General features: G+C 38.3%; 1 protein-coding gene across 5 annotated transcripts; it reads left to right on the forward strand.

Annotated features, from left to right (window-relative positions):
- Nucleotides 1-3,335: 3,335 nt before the first annotated feature.
- On the forward strand, nt 3,336-17,937 carry LOC117291580. Of its 5 annotated transcripts, none has more exons than XR_004519164.1 (12): nt 3,336-3,397; nt 6,101-6,325; nt 7,746-7,888; nt 8,988-9,170; nt 10,146-10,302; nt 10,959-11,033; nt 12,023-12,237; nt 13,899-14,101; nt 14,806-14,984; nt 15,594-15,857; nt 16,407-17,136; nt 17,226-17,937. XR_004519164.1 is itself a non-coding variant. In XM_033773392.1 (11 exons), the coding sequence occupies exons 2-11, from the start codon at nt 6,205-6,207 to the stop codon at nt 16,658-16,660; spliced, it is 1,794 nt and encodes a 597-aa protein (XP_033629283.1). In that variant the 5' UTR covers nt 3,336-3,397; nt 6,101-6,204; the 3' UTR covers nt 16,661-17,937. The 5 variants fall into 5 exon arrangements, 2 of the variants coding, with proteins under 2 accessions (XP_033629283.1, XP_033629284.1); XR_004519166.1 differs by having other exon boundaries at nt 16,407-17,005; nt 17,094-17,937; XR_004519165.1 differs by having other exon boundaries at nt 16,407-16,785; nt 16,830-17,937.
- Nucleotides 17,938-20,007: the final 2,070 nt, after the last annotated feature.

The raw sequence follows: 20,007 nt of genomic DNA on the forward strand, positions 1-20,007 counted from the left end.
AAAGAGCTAGGCAGTGGAATTTAACCTTGTTCTTAAGGCAATAAACTATGTCAGCCCGTGTCACTGTCGAGTGTCGTCCTCCTTTTGTGTCTGTCCGTCAATAGTATAGTGTCACCATTGGTGACTTTGGCCTCTCCATACTAATTTTTTGAACTAAATACATATACAAATGTCAGAATTGGGATAATCTTCCGCACGTCGCCACCAATTTATCCGCCGTTAATTAACTCCAAAACCACAGAATGTAGCTCCATGGTCTGTGCTCCATGGTCTAGGCAATGTAGGCCTACATTTTCATCAAACACCAAGTGAAAAACAGTTAATAAAAAATGTGTCACTCACCCGGCTTTTTGTAGTCTATCTTCAGAGCAGACGACTCTGACGTTCGTCTCCGAAAAAGGCAAAGTTGACGTCAAAATATCCAAGAAGTTTATCTTTCTACGTACGACACATTTCTTTAGCACTCTCACTCAGCGAAGTTTGTAGAGCTCACTGGACCAGTTTAACAGCGTCCCTACCTATCAAACGATCTCAAAACTTGGTCCTAAAAGGGACTTTTTGAGAAGAAACAGTAAGATAAAGGGCGGACCTCGACTGGCTCCCCGAGATAACACATCCAAAGTATTGATTTTACACAAAATTACCAGACGCAAGTTTCGCGCTGTGTGTGTGGTACAGCATGCGTGTGATTCCCATTGACGACACCGCCTGCTCAAACTACATGCTGCATGCCTATGCAGCCCACGTGAAGTTAGCGACACCTACATTTCTATTTGGGGTTGTATTGCCTCTACAACTTTGCCCACAATTAACATTTTGTCAACAACCAGCCGCTCTAAAGAGTTCAATACATTTCCAGTAAATACAAGACTTGCATATTATCATTGTTTATTATTGGGTTGATTATAATATTAATCATTTGCATGATTTACTTGTTGAATGGAAGTGCAACACCCCTAGTTATCAAATGTATCGGTCCATTTTGTTAATAGAAATAGCGTACAGTATCGACATTGGCCGAAGCTTTGTGTTTACTTTTTATTACCGATGTTCTGTATGCGAGCACTGTGGTCACGCCCCTTATCAATGTTCTGCGTTACACTGCGCCCATAACATTCCAGAAAATTATATTACAATTCCTTTCGTTTTTAGCATGGAATAAGGTTTCTAGTTGCCAAGGACATTGAATTGATACACATTACGCAATTTATATGCTTAAAATAAATGCAATCATTGTGTAGGCCCTACATCTGATGAGACACGATAATAATGAGTGAAAGAATGAGGCGACTATACAAAACCTAGAAAGTGTCGAAAAGCCAATTATTTTGGGTGTGATGGGGCAAATTCAACAACAACAACAACAACAACAACAACAACAACAACAACAACAAACACAACCACCACTTAAAATTGACATTGTTTTCTTTTTAAATGTTTTCTTAGAACGAACTTTGTGAAAGTTATTCACACAATGTTTTGCAAAATGTCTTTTGCAAAACGTTTTTAGGCCTGGCTGATGGACGTTAGAAAATGTTCTACTACCAGACAATAATTATTTTTGACTGTTAGTTGTCATCATTAAGTTGTCATTGGCAGATTGTTTTTTTCATGTGCACTACTTTTGAGGAAAAAAATATGGTTTAGCGGGATTTGAGCCTGTGATGTCCGTCCAAACAGCTGATGCTACCAACGGTGCCGCAAGCCCTAATTGGCAGTCTCCCTTTATAAATATTATTATGTTGTCAATATTGTTTGGGGTTTTCTTTTTTCCTTCTTCTTTCTTCTAGTCTAGTCTACGCTTCACTCCAACGCACTGCAACCTCTTCACCAATTCTCCCTTTCACTCTATCTTGATCTGTTGCCCGTCCGAATTGCTCAGTTGATAATGTTGCCAATTCATCTTCCCGTCTTCTATTTGGCTCAGTCTTTTGTATACAGTTCTGTTCTCAGGGTTCCTTGGTTGGTCCTTCTTCAAGTCCATGCCCCCTTGAAGTGACATGCCCATTGCCCCCCATCTTCTCTTCTAATGATCTTTCATTATTGTGGACTCATTGATCTCTTTCATTGCTATTCATTTTGTCTTGTAATGCGCATAACTCGCCAATAAAGTGACTTTTTTTGTGTAGAGACTTTTCTTCTTTGTTATCATCAATTTTGTTTCTTTCATCCGTCCATCCATCCCCACTATATCACCCTGATTGGTTTACCCGGCAGATTAGCATGGACGAAGGGAAGTTTTACTTCTGACTTTAAACTTGACTTGTTTCAATTCTATTCAATTTCAATTAAATTTATTATTCACATCACTGAAAATTGCCTGATTTATTGATTGAATAGTTTTATTATGAAATAAACCGGTTAAAACCACAACTTTTGGTAGGGTAGAATGGTAGAATAAGGGGGCCAATATTTTGCGTTCCTTTCCCCCTTTTTTCGAGAAGGATGCACCATGCCAGGGCGTCAGCCTCATTAATATTTTGTAGACCCTCAAAATATTATATTATAGACAGATTTGAGAGCCAATAAAAAGAATACCCCTACCCTATGTGTTAATTTGCCAAATTTAACCTTGGTGTTGTTTCAAACTTCAGGTATTTTGGACGAAGAAGGCCATGAAATAATTATTGGTCTCTTATTTGCCGTGAGGTGTAGGGAAACTTTAAAGTTTGATTTGTTTTTATCCGGTGTGTTTTTTATTTAGAGGGAAAATAACTCGACGGATCCTTTGACTGAGCAGAGTATAAACGTTCAAAAGTCAAGAATAATTTTCCCTTTACTGTGATGAGACTTCCATATAATTTTTGTAATAGCATTAAAGATGCTATATCAGATTTTTGGCCCCAAACATTACAAAATATATTTTTTTGAGTGAATGGTATTTCAAAGAGTATCATGCGCTCTAACGAAAACAAGTTTAACTTTTACTGATAATGGTCAGGAACCATGACAAAAATTTAAAACGTTTCTTATAACACACATACGAATTGGTCACATAATAATTATTATTGTCGGGATCCCGACAAAAACTAATTTTGAGCACTTTATTTCACTGCTACTAATAATTTGCGGACTTTTTCGAGCAATGGCTCAAATGAAAGCTTTCAACTTTCTCGACCGCTATCAAAATACCTATTGTATTTTAAATCAAAATTTTTGTGTCAAATCGGCCAAAAATCTGACATAGCATCTTTAATGTGTAGAACTGTATTCGATGTGACGATGGCAAGCAGTCTGGCGATCGAGCGGTGGAGCAGCAGCAGAGCGCCCCCACTGCACACGAGGTCTTGCCACATGAGGGCGGTATTGAAAATTGTTGTACACTTTGTTGGTTCATTGACTTTTTGATGCTCTCGATGACAACAATGTCGGGATGATTGCTATCGATTTTTGAAAGGTAAAGAACTTTGTAAAATAATGAACACAACATTTAATTTCATAGCATTGTCGAAAGTTGTTGTATGAAAGTTACGTTTAATAATGATTGAATGATAATTTACAAGAAATAAAATACACCAGCTGACCTGACCAGCTACTTTTTCGTATTAAAAAATTAGCCCTGGTTGTGGTTGCAATTGGTTGAGGCAATTGGTTGGGCGTTGGACTTCCGATTTCCATTTTGTGTTTTACTGGGAAGGAAGATGATGTACCCATGGAGGTAGACAAGACTGAGATCCATTATTAAAAGGACTACAGCCTGGACAATACTTCTTTTTCTATGGCCTTTCATGACTATGTAAACGGGACTATTTTGGTCATGGGGATGATGGGGGGACATGGGGGAGGAAAGGGAAAAATTAGGTCAAAAAATTACAACTACAACTTACAAGAAGTAGACTAGTAGATAGATCACAATCTGATAATGTTGAGATGTCCTGTGTGTTTTTTGAATTTGTTTGTTATGGCTCTCTTTCACCATCCCATGGTCTTTTATCAAGTATTCATAAATACCTCAGACAGTTTCGCTATTCCTCTATTGGTGGAGAGCGCTATGTGGGGGTGTTTAACGGTTGATAATGACCAGCTGGAGCTCTGTTTATAACCTGTTGTTTTCGGATACTACGCGCTAGTCTTGGTGCAAGACGTTTCTCGTTACGGGCGATGCGGGCGCTGTTGGTGAGATAGCTGCACTGTATGTGAAAGGAAAACAAGAGACATCTTGCACCAAGACTAACTACGCGCATAATAAAAATGCAACCCATGTACAGAGGCTCAGCAGAGCTCAAGGACATTGGGAAACGGATAAGTTTGACAGAGTTTCTTACTTTACTACGCCTTTTAACCAAAAAGGTATTCATGAATGAGAATAAAAGAGTAGTGACTCTTTCTTAAACTGCCGTTTAAAACCTTGCAGTGTTGTGGCCATGCGATAAAGTCCCTCGCCTTCGGCTCAGACCTTTATCACACTGCCACGACCCTGCCGGTTTTAAACGGCCATGAACCTCGTCGCTACCCTTTTATTCTCTTATTAAATAAGATCAACACTTTAACAGAGAGCCATATAATAACAGCCCAACACGGTGGGCTAGAATTTAGAAGTAGATAGAAGAGGACATCCTAACATTTAACACATGATTAAAAACTATCTTCATTCTGTTAAATCTTTGTTCAACTTGTATTTTCAATCCACTTTTATTTTAAATCCACCATTTTGATTGAATCCTGTTGATGCCTATAAATGGTAACCCCTCATCATCTCGATTAAAGCAACTGGTTTACCACGAGACTGAACAAGATCTAGCCCCATAAATTGTCCACTGTTTTCTGTGATCATATATTTTTCAATGTATGTGAACTTGTGTGCGATTGTTTTTATTTACAGTTGTATTGTTTAGGTTTCCATTTATATTTTCCTTTTAATATTGGCTGGCTGCTTTTGTTTTGGATGTTGTACATTTTCCCTTTTGTGCTGTTAAATTTTTCTGTGATTAATTTCTCTTTTATTTTTGGCCAAAGGAACGATAGTTGCTTAATTATTTTCTTACATTTTACTTCAATGTATCGCAAGAAAATATTTGTGGTTCATTGACAAATACACAAAACTAACAGTTTTGTAAATTTACTAAACTCACAGCCTAATATCTGCCTGTCTTTGATTCATCTCAGTAATTTTTGCCATGTTTTATTTCATTAATACATTAAAATGTTGAATAATTATATGTTTTTTTACCTGACTACTTTCTGAGGTGTAGTGTGTAAAATAAAGAACCCAGATTGTCACTACACTCACTGTGCTTCATTGCAGAGGATTCAGCGAACGATTTCCATTGTGTAGCAGAGCAAATTGCTAGACAAAATATCTTGGTTGCTACTAAAAAACTATAAAAAAAAAATAAAAAATTCTACTCAATGTTAGCATTCTGTGTGTACAATTTTTTTTAAGTATAAATGTTCTGGGGTTGATTTCACAAAGAGTTAGGACTAGTCCAAACTTAGGACTAGTCCTACTAGGAGATGTTTTAACATTTCCTTCGGCCTCGGGAAATAGGCCCCTCTTCTGGTCACTCACAGGCCCAAGCGGGAATAGACGTACACTAGTTACCGAATTATGCCAGTCAATAATTATGTGTTTTGTAACACACTCGATCTTAAATGTGAAATAAGAACAGAAATCTGGAAAAGAAAGGAAGTTTAGTAGTTGCTGTTCACGGTTCAGGTCAAGAGAGGGCGCTGTAACCAGGCACTATTTTCAAAGACTAGTGCCCGCCCGGGTACTAGTCCCGCAAAACACATGCGCGCAATCACTAGACTACAATAGTTCATACCACATGACCGTATTTCAGCCAACCAGGAAACAGAACCAGCAAGAGGTGTGTTATCATAAAAACTAGTCCAAAGTAAGGACGAGATAGGACTAGTCCTAACTCTTTGTGAAGTCCATCCCTGCTAAACATAACTGCTGTCAAATGAAATCGTTCCCTGCGCAATATTTCACAATATCTCTGAGCAAAATCCTTTTAATTTCTTTTACTTCCAATCCATTGTAAGTGTAATCTTAATTTGTAGTGCTCCCATCTCCCAGCCATGTATGCGTTTATATCTTTTTTTTTCTAACTCAATTTCTTTGGCTTCTCTAATAACTTGTGTTTGGTGGTTTTAGTTGTTCATCCTAACCCTGCACTGCATGACCCCAAGAATCTATAAAAAAAAATCCACAATTTTCCACTCGCTGACCTCTGACCTGTTCAATGACCTGTACTTACAATGGATCGCAGACGAAGGATCAAGTACAAACTAGCGAGGATCAGCGAGGAAGACGAGGACGCAGAGGAAGAGGCTAATGAGGAGACATCCATGATGAGTGATACATTTACTGATGAACAAGGTACACTCATTTAAAAAAGGAATCTTTTATGATAACTTTTTGTGTACAAAAAACATTTGATGGCCTGACGTTTCAACACTAGCAGAGTCTTTCTCGAAGGCTAAATTAACATCACAACTAACATGAACAGTATTACTTGCTGTGCCCAAAATGCACACCGGTTCATACTTCCTGCGAATGCGAACAATTCGCAGCAATTCAACTCCCTTCAACTCACTTGCGAATATCGCTGCGAAAGGAGGGTTGTGACGTCAAATTCACGTCAAAGTCGCTTCGCATTCGCATGAAGTATGAACCAGGCTTAACAGAGGGACAGGTCTGTCGCACATGCAACAGAGGGACAGGTCTGTCACACATGCTGGACTATTCCTTTGGAATCAGTTGCCCTGACACATTTGGGATAGTAGCACCATGGAAACATTTAAAGACAAATTGAAATTTCATTTGTTTCAAACAGTTTTTCAGTAGTTTGTTTCTTTCATTTGTTTCCCTTTGTTCCCTCTGTTGCTTATGTTTTTGTCTTCTTCTTTTCAGGTGCATTGAGCACCTTATTAGGTGGATATTGCGCAACATTAATTTTCTTTTTTAAGTGTAACATAACCCAGGTCAAAATTCCAGTTGAACCTAGTTAACTGGGGTCAACTGGTTCAACTGGATAGTGATCAAACTCGTCCATTTTCCATATTAACCAACTGGTTTGGACTAGGTTTAACTGTGTTCAACTAGGTTGAAATTATAAACCAGTTGGTCTCTGTCCATTTTCCATATTAAACCAACTGGTTTTAACTGTGTTTAACTATTTAATCAACTGGTTTCAACTAGTTCCAGTTAAACCCAGTTTAACTAGGTTCAACTGGAATTTCGACCTGGGAAGCAGTTAAGTGGAAATACATGAAAAGAGAGAGAGAGTAATAAAATGAAAAATTTTGCCCTTTCAAAGATGAAATTCCAGGCTTGACATTCTGACAGGAAGAGCGAGGTCAGACCCTGGTTCTACCTCCATGGTCGGACACACTGGTAGCACGTTTACCATGAAACCAGATAGCTTTCCGGGTTAACACGAGCAGGAAATGGTATACATGCTTCCTACTTCTTCACTGCTGTTGGTTTTTACAACACTCAGAAAAACATCCTTGAACGATGTATGTGCGGTTGATTTCACCAAACTCTTCCTAACTTGAAATTAATCTTAGGACTTTGGACGAGTTAAGTTCCGTTTGCATAGATGTTACAGTAGGACGCATTGAACCCTACGTTAGGACAGGTTACTTCTCCTAACTCAAGATAAGATTAATCCTATCGTTTCAGGAAATCAGTTGCCTTGCTCTCTGATCCAAAAAGTTAAAAACAAAGTAACATGTCCTTGGCTCTTAACTGTTGTTGACCGGCAAATCTCTGATTGTCTTTACTAAACCTTAAGATTCGGATAGCAACATGGCAGACCCTGCACCTGATAGTGTAAGTGAGCTGACAGAAGACACTGCCCATGATGATGGTGACTCCCCCCCAACTGTGCCTGCTAGTAATGGTATCACACACTCAGAAAGTACTACTGCAAATGAGGTAAATTGGACTTGCAATACTCGCAACTTGTCAAGAAAGTGACTTTTTTTTGCACAGGGACTTTGTTCCTATGAATAATTTTCAGAGCCATTAAACATGAGGCAAGAAAGGGCATAGTTGTACCAAAACAAAACTACCACAGATCGTCAGAAAATCACAGAAATGATTGAAGGCCTAACAAAATTCGAATGAAGAAACACAGAATGTTAAACTTGGTAATGAACCAAGTCTTTGTTGATGTGGCGTGTCGTGGCCTAAGGCTGCGGTTATAAGAGCACTCAACTCAAGCGCTGGTGTTTCTGATCAGCAAGACACTTAACCATGCTTTGTCCTTTGATTGAGATGTACATATTTGGTCCTGTGTTTGTGTGATCCATGTAAAAGAACTTATCCAAAAGAGAAGGGGTTCACCCCCATTGTTCCTGGTTTAATTGGCAGCATATTGCACCACAGCACCCACCATTACATGGTGCTATGTAAAAGAGTAGGTCTCATAATTCAAAAGTAGTCCCACATACCTTGCAGGAAAATACTGAATGTTGAAGTGCCTTGACGGATATGAGCGATATTATTAAAAGTCACGCCTTATCGCTGAAGAGAAGGGGTTCACCTCGGTGTTCATGGTTTGATTGGCAGCATATTGCGCCACAGCACTTTGTAAAAACATTACATGGTGCTATGTTAAGGTTTAGGTCTCATGATTCAAACATAGTCCTGTCACCTGCCCACATACCTTGCAAAATACTGAATGTGGGCAATTCCACGGTAACGGATGGACGTTTTGACTCGTTAAACAACATTTAAATCATGGATATCATTAACAGTTTAATTAGTTTCATCAAGCAAATGTCACAGCTTCTTTTATTAATGACTGCCTTCAAAATGGCCTCCTCTTTTTGGCTGAAAAACTTTTAGTTTATAAAATAAGGTCGGTAACGGAAGGACACCATTGACACCATTAATGAGTCAAAACGCCCTTCCGTTACCGTGGAATTGCCCATGTTATTATGAAGCGCCTTGTGCATCACTGAGTGACGGATATGTCTTATGAGCGCTATTATAAGAAGCCAATATTATATTATTATTGTTTCATTTCTAGACTGGCTTATCAGTCTCCATCGTTGGTGTCGACGATGATGCTACGCCAGGCATTAGAGACGAAGGTATGACAGATATAAGATTAACTCCTTCAACACCGCCTCCTGGCTACAAGGATCCTCCGTCTTATAACAGTTGTATGAAGTTTTCTGCTGTTGACAGCTCGGAGGAGAAACACAAAGAGGTAAGTCGAAATAGGAGCTTTCAGGGCCTAGTTTCATTGAGCTGCGTAAAGACAGTGGACACTATTGGTAATTGTCAAAGACCAGTCTTCTCACTTGGTGTATCTCAACATATGCATAAAATAACAAACCTGTGAAAATTCAGCTCAATCGGTAATCGGAGTAGCGAGATAATGATGAAAGAAAAAACAACCTTGTCACACGAAGTTGTGTGCTTTCGGATGCTTGATTTCGAGACCTCAAGTTTTAAATCTGAAGTATCAAAATCAAATTGGTGGAAATTACTTCTTTCTTGAAAACTACGTCACTTCAGAGGGAGCCGTTTCTCACAATGTTTTATACTATTAACCTCTCCCCATTTCTTGTTACCAAGTAAGTTTTTATGCTAACAATTATTTTGAGAAATTACCAATAGTGTCCACTGCCTTTGAAGACACGGGCCGATTTCACAAAGATCTAAGATTGATATTAACTGCAATTCAATCGCAGATGCTATTAAGTAAAAATGTGATGTCACAATACAAATCACAATGGCGATACTGAAAATTGGTCTTGCGATGAATTTTATTGCTTTGTGAAATCGACCCCTGGACACCTTTGATAGTATTGTCAAAGACAGTTGGTGCGTATCCCAACATATGCATACAAAAAATCTGTGAAAACTGTGACTCCATTTGTCATCAAAGTTGCAAGAGAAAAATGAAAGACAAAACACCCTTGTTGCACAAATTTGTGTGCTTTCAGATGCATGAAAGGCATCAGGCCTGAAGTTTTATTATTTGAGTGAGCTTCCAAAAAACTATGTTACCTCAGAGGGAGCCGTTTCTCACAATGTTTTATACTTTCAACAGCTCTCCACTGCTCGTTACCAAGTACATTTTTATGCTAACAATGAGTAATTACCAATAGTGTCCAACCAGTGCCTTAAGGCAAAAATTTGGTTTAATTTTGGTTCAATACACTTTAACCCGTTTCAGGATGATGCTGAGAATTTAGAATGGGATCAAGATGAATCAGTGGAGCCTCATATCGTGGTTAATCCCTTGGATACGGAGCTAGAGGATCAAGCGTCGAGATCAGTGAGGCGTCGTACAGACAGAGCAGATGAAGAGATTGAGATGTCTGAGATGGCAGGTTAGTAATCCAAGGTCAGAGATCAATAGACCTTTATCCCGCTGTCACCATCTTGGTCATGTTCCCTATTTCCAATAACAGTAATGAATGCTAAAATTCATTGTGCATGGCACCAGACTATTTTTTTCATCCAGCCTCAGTTTGGTTACAATGAGTTGGAATGGAATAAAATAAAGATGTCTGTAAGCAGTATGGGTGCTTTATGCCACCTTGTTCTGTTGAAAGTTGGCTGGTAACTTGTTTCTGGTAAGCCAGACTTGTCTGTGCTTGGGGTAGTCTGTATACATGTGTTGGGTGTAGCCTTATTGATGTGACTATAATTTATCTAGCTTGACTTGGTGTAGCACTTAAATTGTGTTTTTGGACGATGGTACATGTAGCTCCATGAAATTTATGTTGTGTGAGGTTAGTCCATTTTCTGCTAGTGTTGATTAAGTCTGTTTAAGTCGGGTGCCATGTGTCTGGTATTTTGCTCCTGAGGATCATTTAAAAATTGTGTGTAAAGGAAAAAGGTCTTATACTTCGAAATGTAGCTCCGCATACATTGCAGGGAAAAGTAAGTGTGCTAAGAGACGCCCATCAGGTGTGATAAAGCGATATATAAGAACTATGTATTATTACTATTATTGTATCTAAACTGTCTTCTCTGTTTAAAGGTAAATCACCTAGCTCATCAGAAATCATGGAGACCAGTTTAATAGTTCCCAGCCAAACCGACTTCAGAGATCAGCGTATGTATACATAAATGTAGTAACCCCTTGCCTTGCATTAGTTTTTATATATTTTGTGATTTTATAAGAAACGGGCCGACTCACAAGGCCAGCCAGATGGCCACTTCAACGTGAGGGCTACACTTAATTGATTTGGGCTGCTAAGCACTAAAACTTGCTTAGCATGAAATTTTCTTCCTTGATAAAAACAGTATTACCAACAAAATTTCGATTTGATGGATATTGCCTGTTACTGGTACATGTATTCAGCTGTTGTTGGCTTATCCTGAAAACCACATGGAAATTTGGTTGGAAAACCTGTTTTTATGAAGGCAACAATTTCATGCTTAGCAAATTTTTGTGCTTAGCAGCTTTATGAAATTGGGCCCAGGGGTACGTTGCCACCCACTACACCTTGGGCTGAAACAGAGTTACCCCTTTCCCAGTCCGTAAGGATGGAGGCATGTGTATAATCCACTTGGAGCCTGGCTGGTAGAGCAGAATGCACTAACTTAGTTTCCCTATCAAAGTTACCAAGGTGCCTAGCCCTGCCTACAAGGATCTATGAGCCAAGGCAACTTTCATCATGTGCAACTTATTGACCCAATTCACCGTACCAGAATTTTGGTTGTACCATTTTGTTGCAATGCACATTTTAGGCAACGTGGATGCATTTATTCGCTCACTGTATCAGTACTCCCCAAACAACAGGGCCCAATTGAATAAAGCCTGTAAGCACAAAAATTTGCTTGAGCATGACATTTCTTCCTTAATAAAAACAGGATTACCAACCAAATTTCCACGTGATTTTCAGGATAGGCAAACAACAGCTGAATGCCAGTAACAAGCAAAATGCAACAAAATAAAATTTGGTTGGTAATTTGGTTGGTAAAATTGGGCCCTGCTTATTAAGCCGAGAACACTCGACCTGATGAATTATAAGACTGAGTGATTACCAAACGTACACCTTCCTCTTTAATAACCTGCCTCTACCTTGCGTTATCCTCTAGGCTATGAGATGCCCGATCAGCCGAACTGGGAGTTGCCCGAGATGGAGAGTCAGGATCAGCCTCAGTCTTCGTGGGTGGATATCTTCCATAAGAGGGTGACTGAGATCAGCTCCAGACATCTTCTCATCATTCTATTCAGCGTTCTCATTGCTATCTTTGCTGTATTAATCATCGTCTTGCTACCGTTGTCATTCTCCTACCTGGAATACTATGAGGTTGGTTCTTCTCTTGTATTTTATACATTTAAAATAGGAAAACATTTCTGTAGTAATTTTTTAGACCATTAAACAGAACGAACAAAACTAATTTGAAAAGGGCTCTGACTACATTATTGTCTTTGTAAAGCTTGCAGACACCATTGGTAATTGTCAAAGACCAGTATCTACACTTTGTGTATTTCAGTTTTTGAAAGAAATAACAAGGGAGCGTATACCTTGTTTTGTTTTTAACCACTTGATTGTTTTAATCCGATGTGAAAAGTTCAGTTCAAAAGGTGGTAGAGTTTTTGAAAATCGCCGAAAATTCCAGAGCGGTTATGTCCAATTGGAATAAAAAACTGAGAAATGTAACTGACAGTAACGTTCTCAGATTCAAATTTTCCCATTCGTTGCCATTTCATCAAAGTGAAATGATTCTCAAAATGCTTTACTATCAAAAGCTGCTATATTCCAAATCAGCTTTTATTGCCATAAATTTTAAAAGGTGGTTATCAAATGTGTACCTTCCTTTCTACCATCCATTACTCAAGCTTTATAGCCTTTAATCAATCTCAGGTAATGTTTCTCCTTATCTTATTGTATTTGGTACTCGCTTGTTTTCTGTGTTTTGATCAATGTGCTTCCTAATCATATCATTGTAAAAGGTTTATATTACACATTTTGTATCAGTTTCATGAATGATCTTGTGTGTGTATTATTAATGTATTTTGGTAAATTATTAAATATACATTTTATTTTGTTCAACTAACTGTTCTATGTTTTGATTAACATGCTTTCTAATAATAATGCCATTTTGAAAAGTTTTGTTATTACTAATGTTGTACCAGTTTTATGAATGGTCTCTTGTGTGTAGTGTGCATATTTGTAAATTACTGTTGTTCTTTTTTAAAACCAGCTGGAGAGAAGAGTCTTTAGACAGGAACTTTGTTTCTTTTAGGCAATCCTTCGGGCTCCAACTGTTTCTTTTTCCTTTCGCTGTACTTTAATTGCACTTGTTTTTACCAATGTAAATTTTGTGTACTTTTTTATCTGCCCAATAAATTAAATGAATATGCAATATATATAATGAAATGATAATTGAAATTTATATTGCCTATTATTTGGCTTCTTTGATTAATTGTTTGTTTTTGTTTTTAATGGCAGGTCAAGGTTTTGGTGTTGTATTTTGGTTGGGGTTGTTTTAAAGACTTTTAGTGGTTTTACAATTTCGCTGTTCTAGAATTTCTTAAATTTTGTTATGGATTACTTGGGTAATTACTTAGATAAGTTGTATTTGGCCTAAGCTTTTTAATTGTATCTCTGTAAAGCGCCTTGAGTGTCTTTTAGGCAGTCTTTGGCACTATACATGACCATCCTAATATACCATGTAGGTAACCATGTAGGTTATGTGCAAATCTGTCAACAGTTACTTGTTGTACTATGTTGTGCTCACCATTTAAGTAATACTGTGCACTTTTAAAGACTCATTTGTTTGAATCTATCTTTTGTAACAATTGCTTTTAGTTAGGCCTAATTGTTTTTTCATTGTTTTATGTTTTGTGTTAAGCATAGAGGCGCCTGCATTATGCGGCATATAAAAGTGTCGTATTGTTATTATTATATCATCATTATTTTATAATTTTACGTTATTATTATTATAATTATTATTATGACTCTAGCTCGGTCTGAGGGAGCAAAGATCAACAGGCAGGATCTTTTTCGGTGAGTCTGCGTTTGAGTCAGGAAGGCACGCCCTTGGACCAGATTATACCTTCAAGAAGTATCCATCGTGGGCTACTAACATCCTTCTTGAGAACGTTGCCGTGACTACAACGTCTGGATTAGCCATCAGTTTCTCATGCAGTTTCCAGTACTTTATAAGGTAGGCGATTATTTAGATTTTTTTCTTTTTCCTGTTTTCCTTTTTCCAGAAAGGCTCTGCTCAGGGCGAAACGTCAGGCCAGTAAGTAATTTGTTTATTTGTACCATAGTGTCATTTTGGTTGGTAAGCAGTTGGCAACAGCCAATTCTATTTTCTTATTTTTCTTTTTCATACTATTATGATAAAATGAATTAATATTAAAACATTTTGTTTATCTATTGCTTTATCTACAGTCATATCGAAGCACTTATTGTGATTATTTTTTAGTTTAAGAAATTTTTTTAAAGTATGGCTCTAATGGTGGATTGGTCTGACCTTGTAGTTAAGAGCACCAGGGGCTTTTCTCAAACCTCGGCTTAGGCTTTGGCTCAGGCTCCGCGTGCTGGTACAATCATCAATACGCGCTTTGGCTCAGGCTCCGCGTGCTGGTACAATCAGCAATACACGCTTTGGCTCAGGCTCCGCGTGCTGGTACAATCAGCAATACGCGCTTTGGCTCAGGCTCCGCGTGCTGGTACAATCAGCAATACGCGCTGAAAAGCAGGTTAAAGGCCGAGCTGCGTACACAGGTTTGATTCCTGTTTGTGGCACTTGTGTTTTTGAGCAAGAAACAGATGAGACGGTAAGCTGTGGGTCCTATGTATTACCGGACCGGTAGATGCATATTAACAAAATGGCATATCTTTCCGTTTCTACAAACACAGGGAGGATGAGCTGGGTTTATTGGAGCAACGATTTGATTTGGGTTATCACGATGTTATCGAGTTTGTTGCTCAGGCAGCCATTAAGAATATTGCTGCATCCACCGGCTTGGACATGTATCTAGAAAGAAGAAGGGATGTCGAGGTTTCCTTTCACGAGACACTCAGAACAAAGCTAGGAGGTGAGAATAAATGCGAGGTCTAAAAAGATGTTGAAAGGCAATAATAAACTAGACCTGTGTTTGTATTAACTAAACAAACACTTTGGGTTTCAATTGTTGGAACAAAAATAGAAAAAGATAAGTCTTTATACTCAATAATTATGTTAATTTTATACTCAATAATTTTGTTAAGTTTAGTCGTAATACCTAAACAAAGTATTTGAATTTTCTGTTTGGACCATAGTCACTTGTCCTAAGGATCGGGGTTTGCCTCCATTCCCCTTATAGGTAATCCTATTACATACTCCCCAGGGAACTGAGATGTTTTGAGGAATGAAGAAAATGGCCCAGTGACCAGGGGTTAAAATGTTGGAAGCGCTTTGAGACAGCGCTATATATAAAACACTTGTGATTATTATTGTTATGATTAATTTGTATACCTATATTTATTGTTAACCAGTGAAATGGAAATGGAAAAAGAATATCTCTGAATTGAACAAAATCGAAATGAATCCTGAAGATTTTTGGGGAAAAAATCGCTTCTTTATGAAAGGATTTCAATTTGAGTCAAAACCTATAATCTCATGATAATTCATCTGAACTAAACATTTTTTTTCTCTTTCTCACTAGGTAATTGCTGTTCAAACAGAGAGAAATGCTTACTGGACAATACATGTCATCTCTGTAGTAACTCCACAGTCAATTGCAACCAGGGTTATCATGTAGATATTCCGTTCTTTCAACTTCTTACCATCAATCTACCCGACGTCATCGTCAATAATAATCTTGAGGTGCAACTGATGAGCGAACAGGCTGAGATGGAAACGTACATCCAAGCTGAACTGCTGACCAGGAAAAATATTGAGAAAGCAACGGCCTTAATTTCAAACAAAGGTAAGGAGTAAAACAGGGGAGTTATTAGTGAACATTGAGGCCTACTTTCATATTTATTGTTCATTGGTGGCTCAACTCAACCACAGACCTCAAGGGTCACAGACCTCAAGGGTCACAGACCTCAAGGGTCACAGACCTCAAGGGTCACAGACCTCAAGGGTCACAGACCTCAAGGGTCACAGACCTCAAGGGTCACAGACCTCAAGGGTCACAGACCTCAAGGGTCGACTATCATTTTTTTTTTCATTTTTAGTTGGTATGACACTGCTCTAGAATTGCAAAGGCCCTGGGTTCGAATCCCACCCGAGCAAGGCCTGGTACTGTTTTCACAGAGCTTGGGAAAGTACTGAGTATACAGTGTTAACATACATGTACATTGGTGTATATATATGGATACAACCAAAAATGAACATTCGTTATAAATAAGGGAATCAATGTGTGGTGAAGAGGTTTTCAACTAGTGGTTTAATCCCAATGAGGCCTGGTTCTTGATAATTTTACTGAGACGTATTTATAAAGATTAAGATATTTTATATTTTTTATCATCAGCTGCGGAGGTCCTGACTAATGGTACAGCTGCGGCTGACTTAATCCTGTCGATGGGCGAGGCAGAAGCACGTGCCAAGATGGAAGCAGCAAACAGTCGAGGTCTGGCTCTGATGTATGATAGAATGGGTGTGGTTACCGACCAACACAAAGCATCGTTACATTGGCTGAGAATGTTAGGACAGCATGAGATGCTGGTCATGGGTGTAAGCTTCGAAGAGTACTTGCAGCTCATGAAAAATTACACCATCACATAGGATAGACATCAAAGATGATGGGTGTAAATGGGTACAGGTGTGTTGGATTGCCTTGGAGTTGATGGGTGTAAATGGGTACAGGTGTGTTGGATTGCCTTGGAGTTGATGGGTGTAATTGGGTACAGGTGTGTTGGATTGGCTCAGAGGGGATGGGTGTAATTGGGTACAGGTGTGTTGGATTGCCTTGGAGTTGATGGGTGTAATTGGGTACAGGTGTGTTGGATTGCCTTGGAGTTGATGGGTGTAAATGGGTACAGGTGTGTTGGATTGCCTTGGAGTTGATGGGTGTAAATGGGTACAGGTGTGTTGGATTGCCTTGGAGTTGATGGGTGTAATTGGGTACAGGTGTGTTGGATTGCCTTGGAGTGGATGGGTGTAAATGGGTACAGGTGTGTTGGATTGCCTTGGAGTTGATGGGTGTGAATGGGTACAGGTGTGTTGGATTGGCTCAGAGGGGATGGGTGTAATGGGTACAGGTGTATAGGATGGGCTTGGAAGGAAGGTGCAATTAGGTACACGTGTATAAGGTGGGCGGCTCAGAGGGAGATGGGTGTAATGGGTACAGGATGAGTTCAGGAGTATTGGGTACAGGTGCATAGGATCATGAGCTCAGAAGCGACTTGGTTTAATGGGCACCAGTGAGTAGGTATAACAAAAGAGGGCAATAGGAGGTCCACGGTTGCAGGCGTTTACAAGCTTGCGTGTATTGGATGGCCTTTGAGGGGATGGGTGTAATTTGGGTACAGAGGCCGATTTCACATCGCAAGACAAATTTTCAGTATTACCATAGTGATTTGTGTTGTGACATCACACTTTATTAAGCAACTACGATTGATTTGCAGTTACGATCAATCTTCGATCTTTGTGAAATCGGTGAATAGAATGGGCTAAGAGGTAACCCGACTAACTTGCAATTAATAGTCGCGACTTTGACACTAGGCGGCCAGGCTTAATGCAAAGCTTGTGGGTTTGAATCCCACCCGAGTGATTTGCCAAAAGAAATAGTAATATTCTTTATCACAATGCAAAAATAACTGATCTATAAACTCCATGTTGATGATCCCAGATCACCTAGTTATTGTCCAGAGTTGAAGAATGCATGTGGAAGTTGTATATAGAGCAGTGCAATTAAATGTGTACAAATGTAAAATTTACTTCAGTATGCAACATCATGTTTTGTACATTGGTTGCATTTCACAAAACCTTAAAGGAACGTTACAGAATTGGTAAGAAACAAAAATCGTGAAGATCACAGATTTACATAAAACTTACACGGTCTAATGTTGAAATGTCTGAAATGTCATATTTGTTGAGAAAGAAATAACATAACTTCGCATTTGGAGTTTATAGCTCAGTGACGTTTTATTCGTTTTTATTTTGGCATAGATGCAATGCGAAATTTGTAATGGGTTTTCACTATTCTCTCGTGACCCAGACGGCCGATCGATCTCAACCTTCTACAGGTTTGTCAGTTTATGTATATGGTGGTTTACATAAAGTGCTTACACAGCCAGCAACTGTTTTGTTAGCAAAAACCAATTCTGTATCGTTCCTTTAACCATGTCCAGCTGATTGAGTTTGTTTTTAAGGTGGAAATGTACAAATCACAAGTGGAGAGATTGACTAGGTTTGCAATATTTCCCTGCCGTTCTAAATTACTTTTAAAAATAAAAATAAGTGACAATACGTTTCTTATTGTGACACTGGAATATTTATTTTAAAACTTGGTGTAAATTTGTACAAAACATAATACCTGTACAAAGTAGTTGTATGATTTCTAGAAGTATGTTAAAATGGAGTTACCAAAAGAGGAAATAATGAGAAAAACATTAAATGTGTTAAATTTTGAGAAAGAGATTAGTATTTGAAAAGATAACATAATAGACTTTCACATTGAGGTTTAGACCATGTAACCTTTGACATCACACTTCCAACCCGGACAAGCATATACATGTACTTGGTTTCAATTCAAGACACATCTCAAAACATATCTATTTCAGGAACCATAGCTTTTGAACTTTGGCTGTCTGTTTGTATATAGCAGAGTCCTTTTTTTTTCGCGCCATCGACAGACTTGGCGCACTAGAAATGTTCATTATTATTATTATTAATTACAAAAGGGCCACAAACCATGGACTTTCGGCAGGCAAGATTTGTATTGCGGTTGCAGTGTCTGATTTGTATCAACTTTTATATGAAGAAAAGGGCACACCTCAAAACTTGTTTAGCTGTTCAGGCATGATATTTGGCCACTGGAAAAAAAGTAGGAACATTTTATCAAGTACAAGGGCTTGATGTTCACATGGTGTTGGCTTTAAAGACATTGGACACTATTGGTAATTGTCAAAGACCAGTCTTCACACTTGGTGTATCTCAACATCGGCATAAAATAACAAACCTGTGAAATGTTGAGCTCGATTGGTCTTCGGAGTTGCGAGATAACTATGAAAGAAAAAACACCCTTGTCACATGAAGTTGTGTGCTTACTAGGTAAAATATCATGTCAGGTTTTTATAAGGAATTTATTACACAAAAAGTGTGTAGTATCTTGCCTGCCAGAAAGGCACAGGAATGGTCACTGTTGTTGTATTGAAGGCAGTGGACACTATTGGTAATTACTCAAAATAATCATTAGCATAAAGCCTTAGTTGGTATTGAGTAGTACGCAAATTAGATTTCGAGACCTCCGATTTAGATTTTGAGGTATCGAAATCAAGCATCTGAAAGCACACAACTACATGTGACAAAGGTGTTTTTACTTTTACAAATCTTTAGATTTTAAATCAGACTAAACTGGAAAGAATATCATGTCTCGTTTTTTAACTGGCTCTGGAATGTACAAGGTTTTTTATAAAGGTTACATGGTCTATATGTTTAGCTAGATTATAAATATACATATATTTTATATCTAATTCTGCTATACTTTTTACTTTTGTAAACCCATACTAAACTATGTTATGATACCAAGTTATTAAAATTGTTCATGACTTCATAATACTTTTAACATCAGTGGTATTTGTTTGTTTAATTTAATTTCAACCTTCTTTAAAAGGATGTGCATAACCTGGTAAGATTGAAGACAAAAATGTTCAAAAATGTTTACATAACTTGGGTATAATATAGTAATGAGGGGAAAACATCCCTTGAAATAATACTGCCCGGAATCCTATCTACATGTATTTTGACAAATAAGTATACCAATTGCTCTTGCAAGTCTGAAAAAAGAAACCACCATAATGGTTTTTTTTTCCCCTCTCTTTTTTCTCAAGACTCGTGACTGGTTGAGCTTAAACTGTCTTGAATGTTTTTATGTCACGCAGAAAGTGGATTACACAAAATGCAGATTG

This window comes from Asterias rubens, chromosome 6, assembly GCF_902459465.1.
Source record: "Asterias rubens chromosome 6, eAstRub1.3, whole genome shotgun sequence".
Classification (NCBI taxonomy): domain Eukaryota; kingdom Metazoa; phylum Echinodermata; class Asteroidea; order Forcipulatida; family Asteriidae; genus Asterias; species Asterias rubens.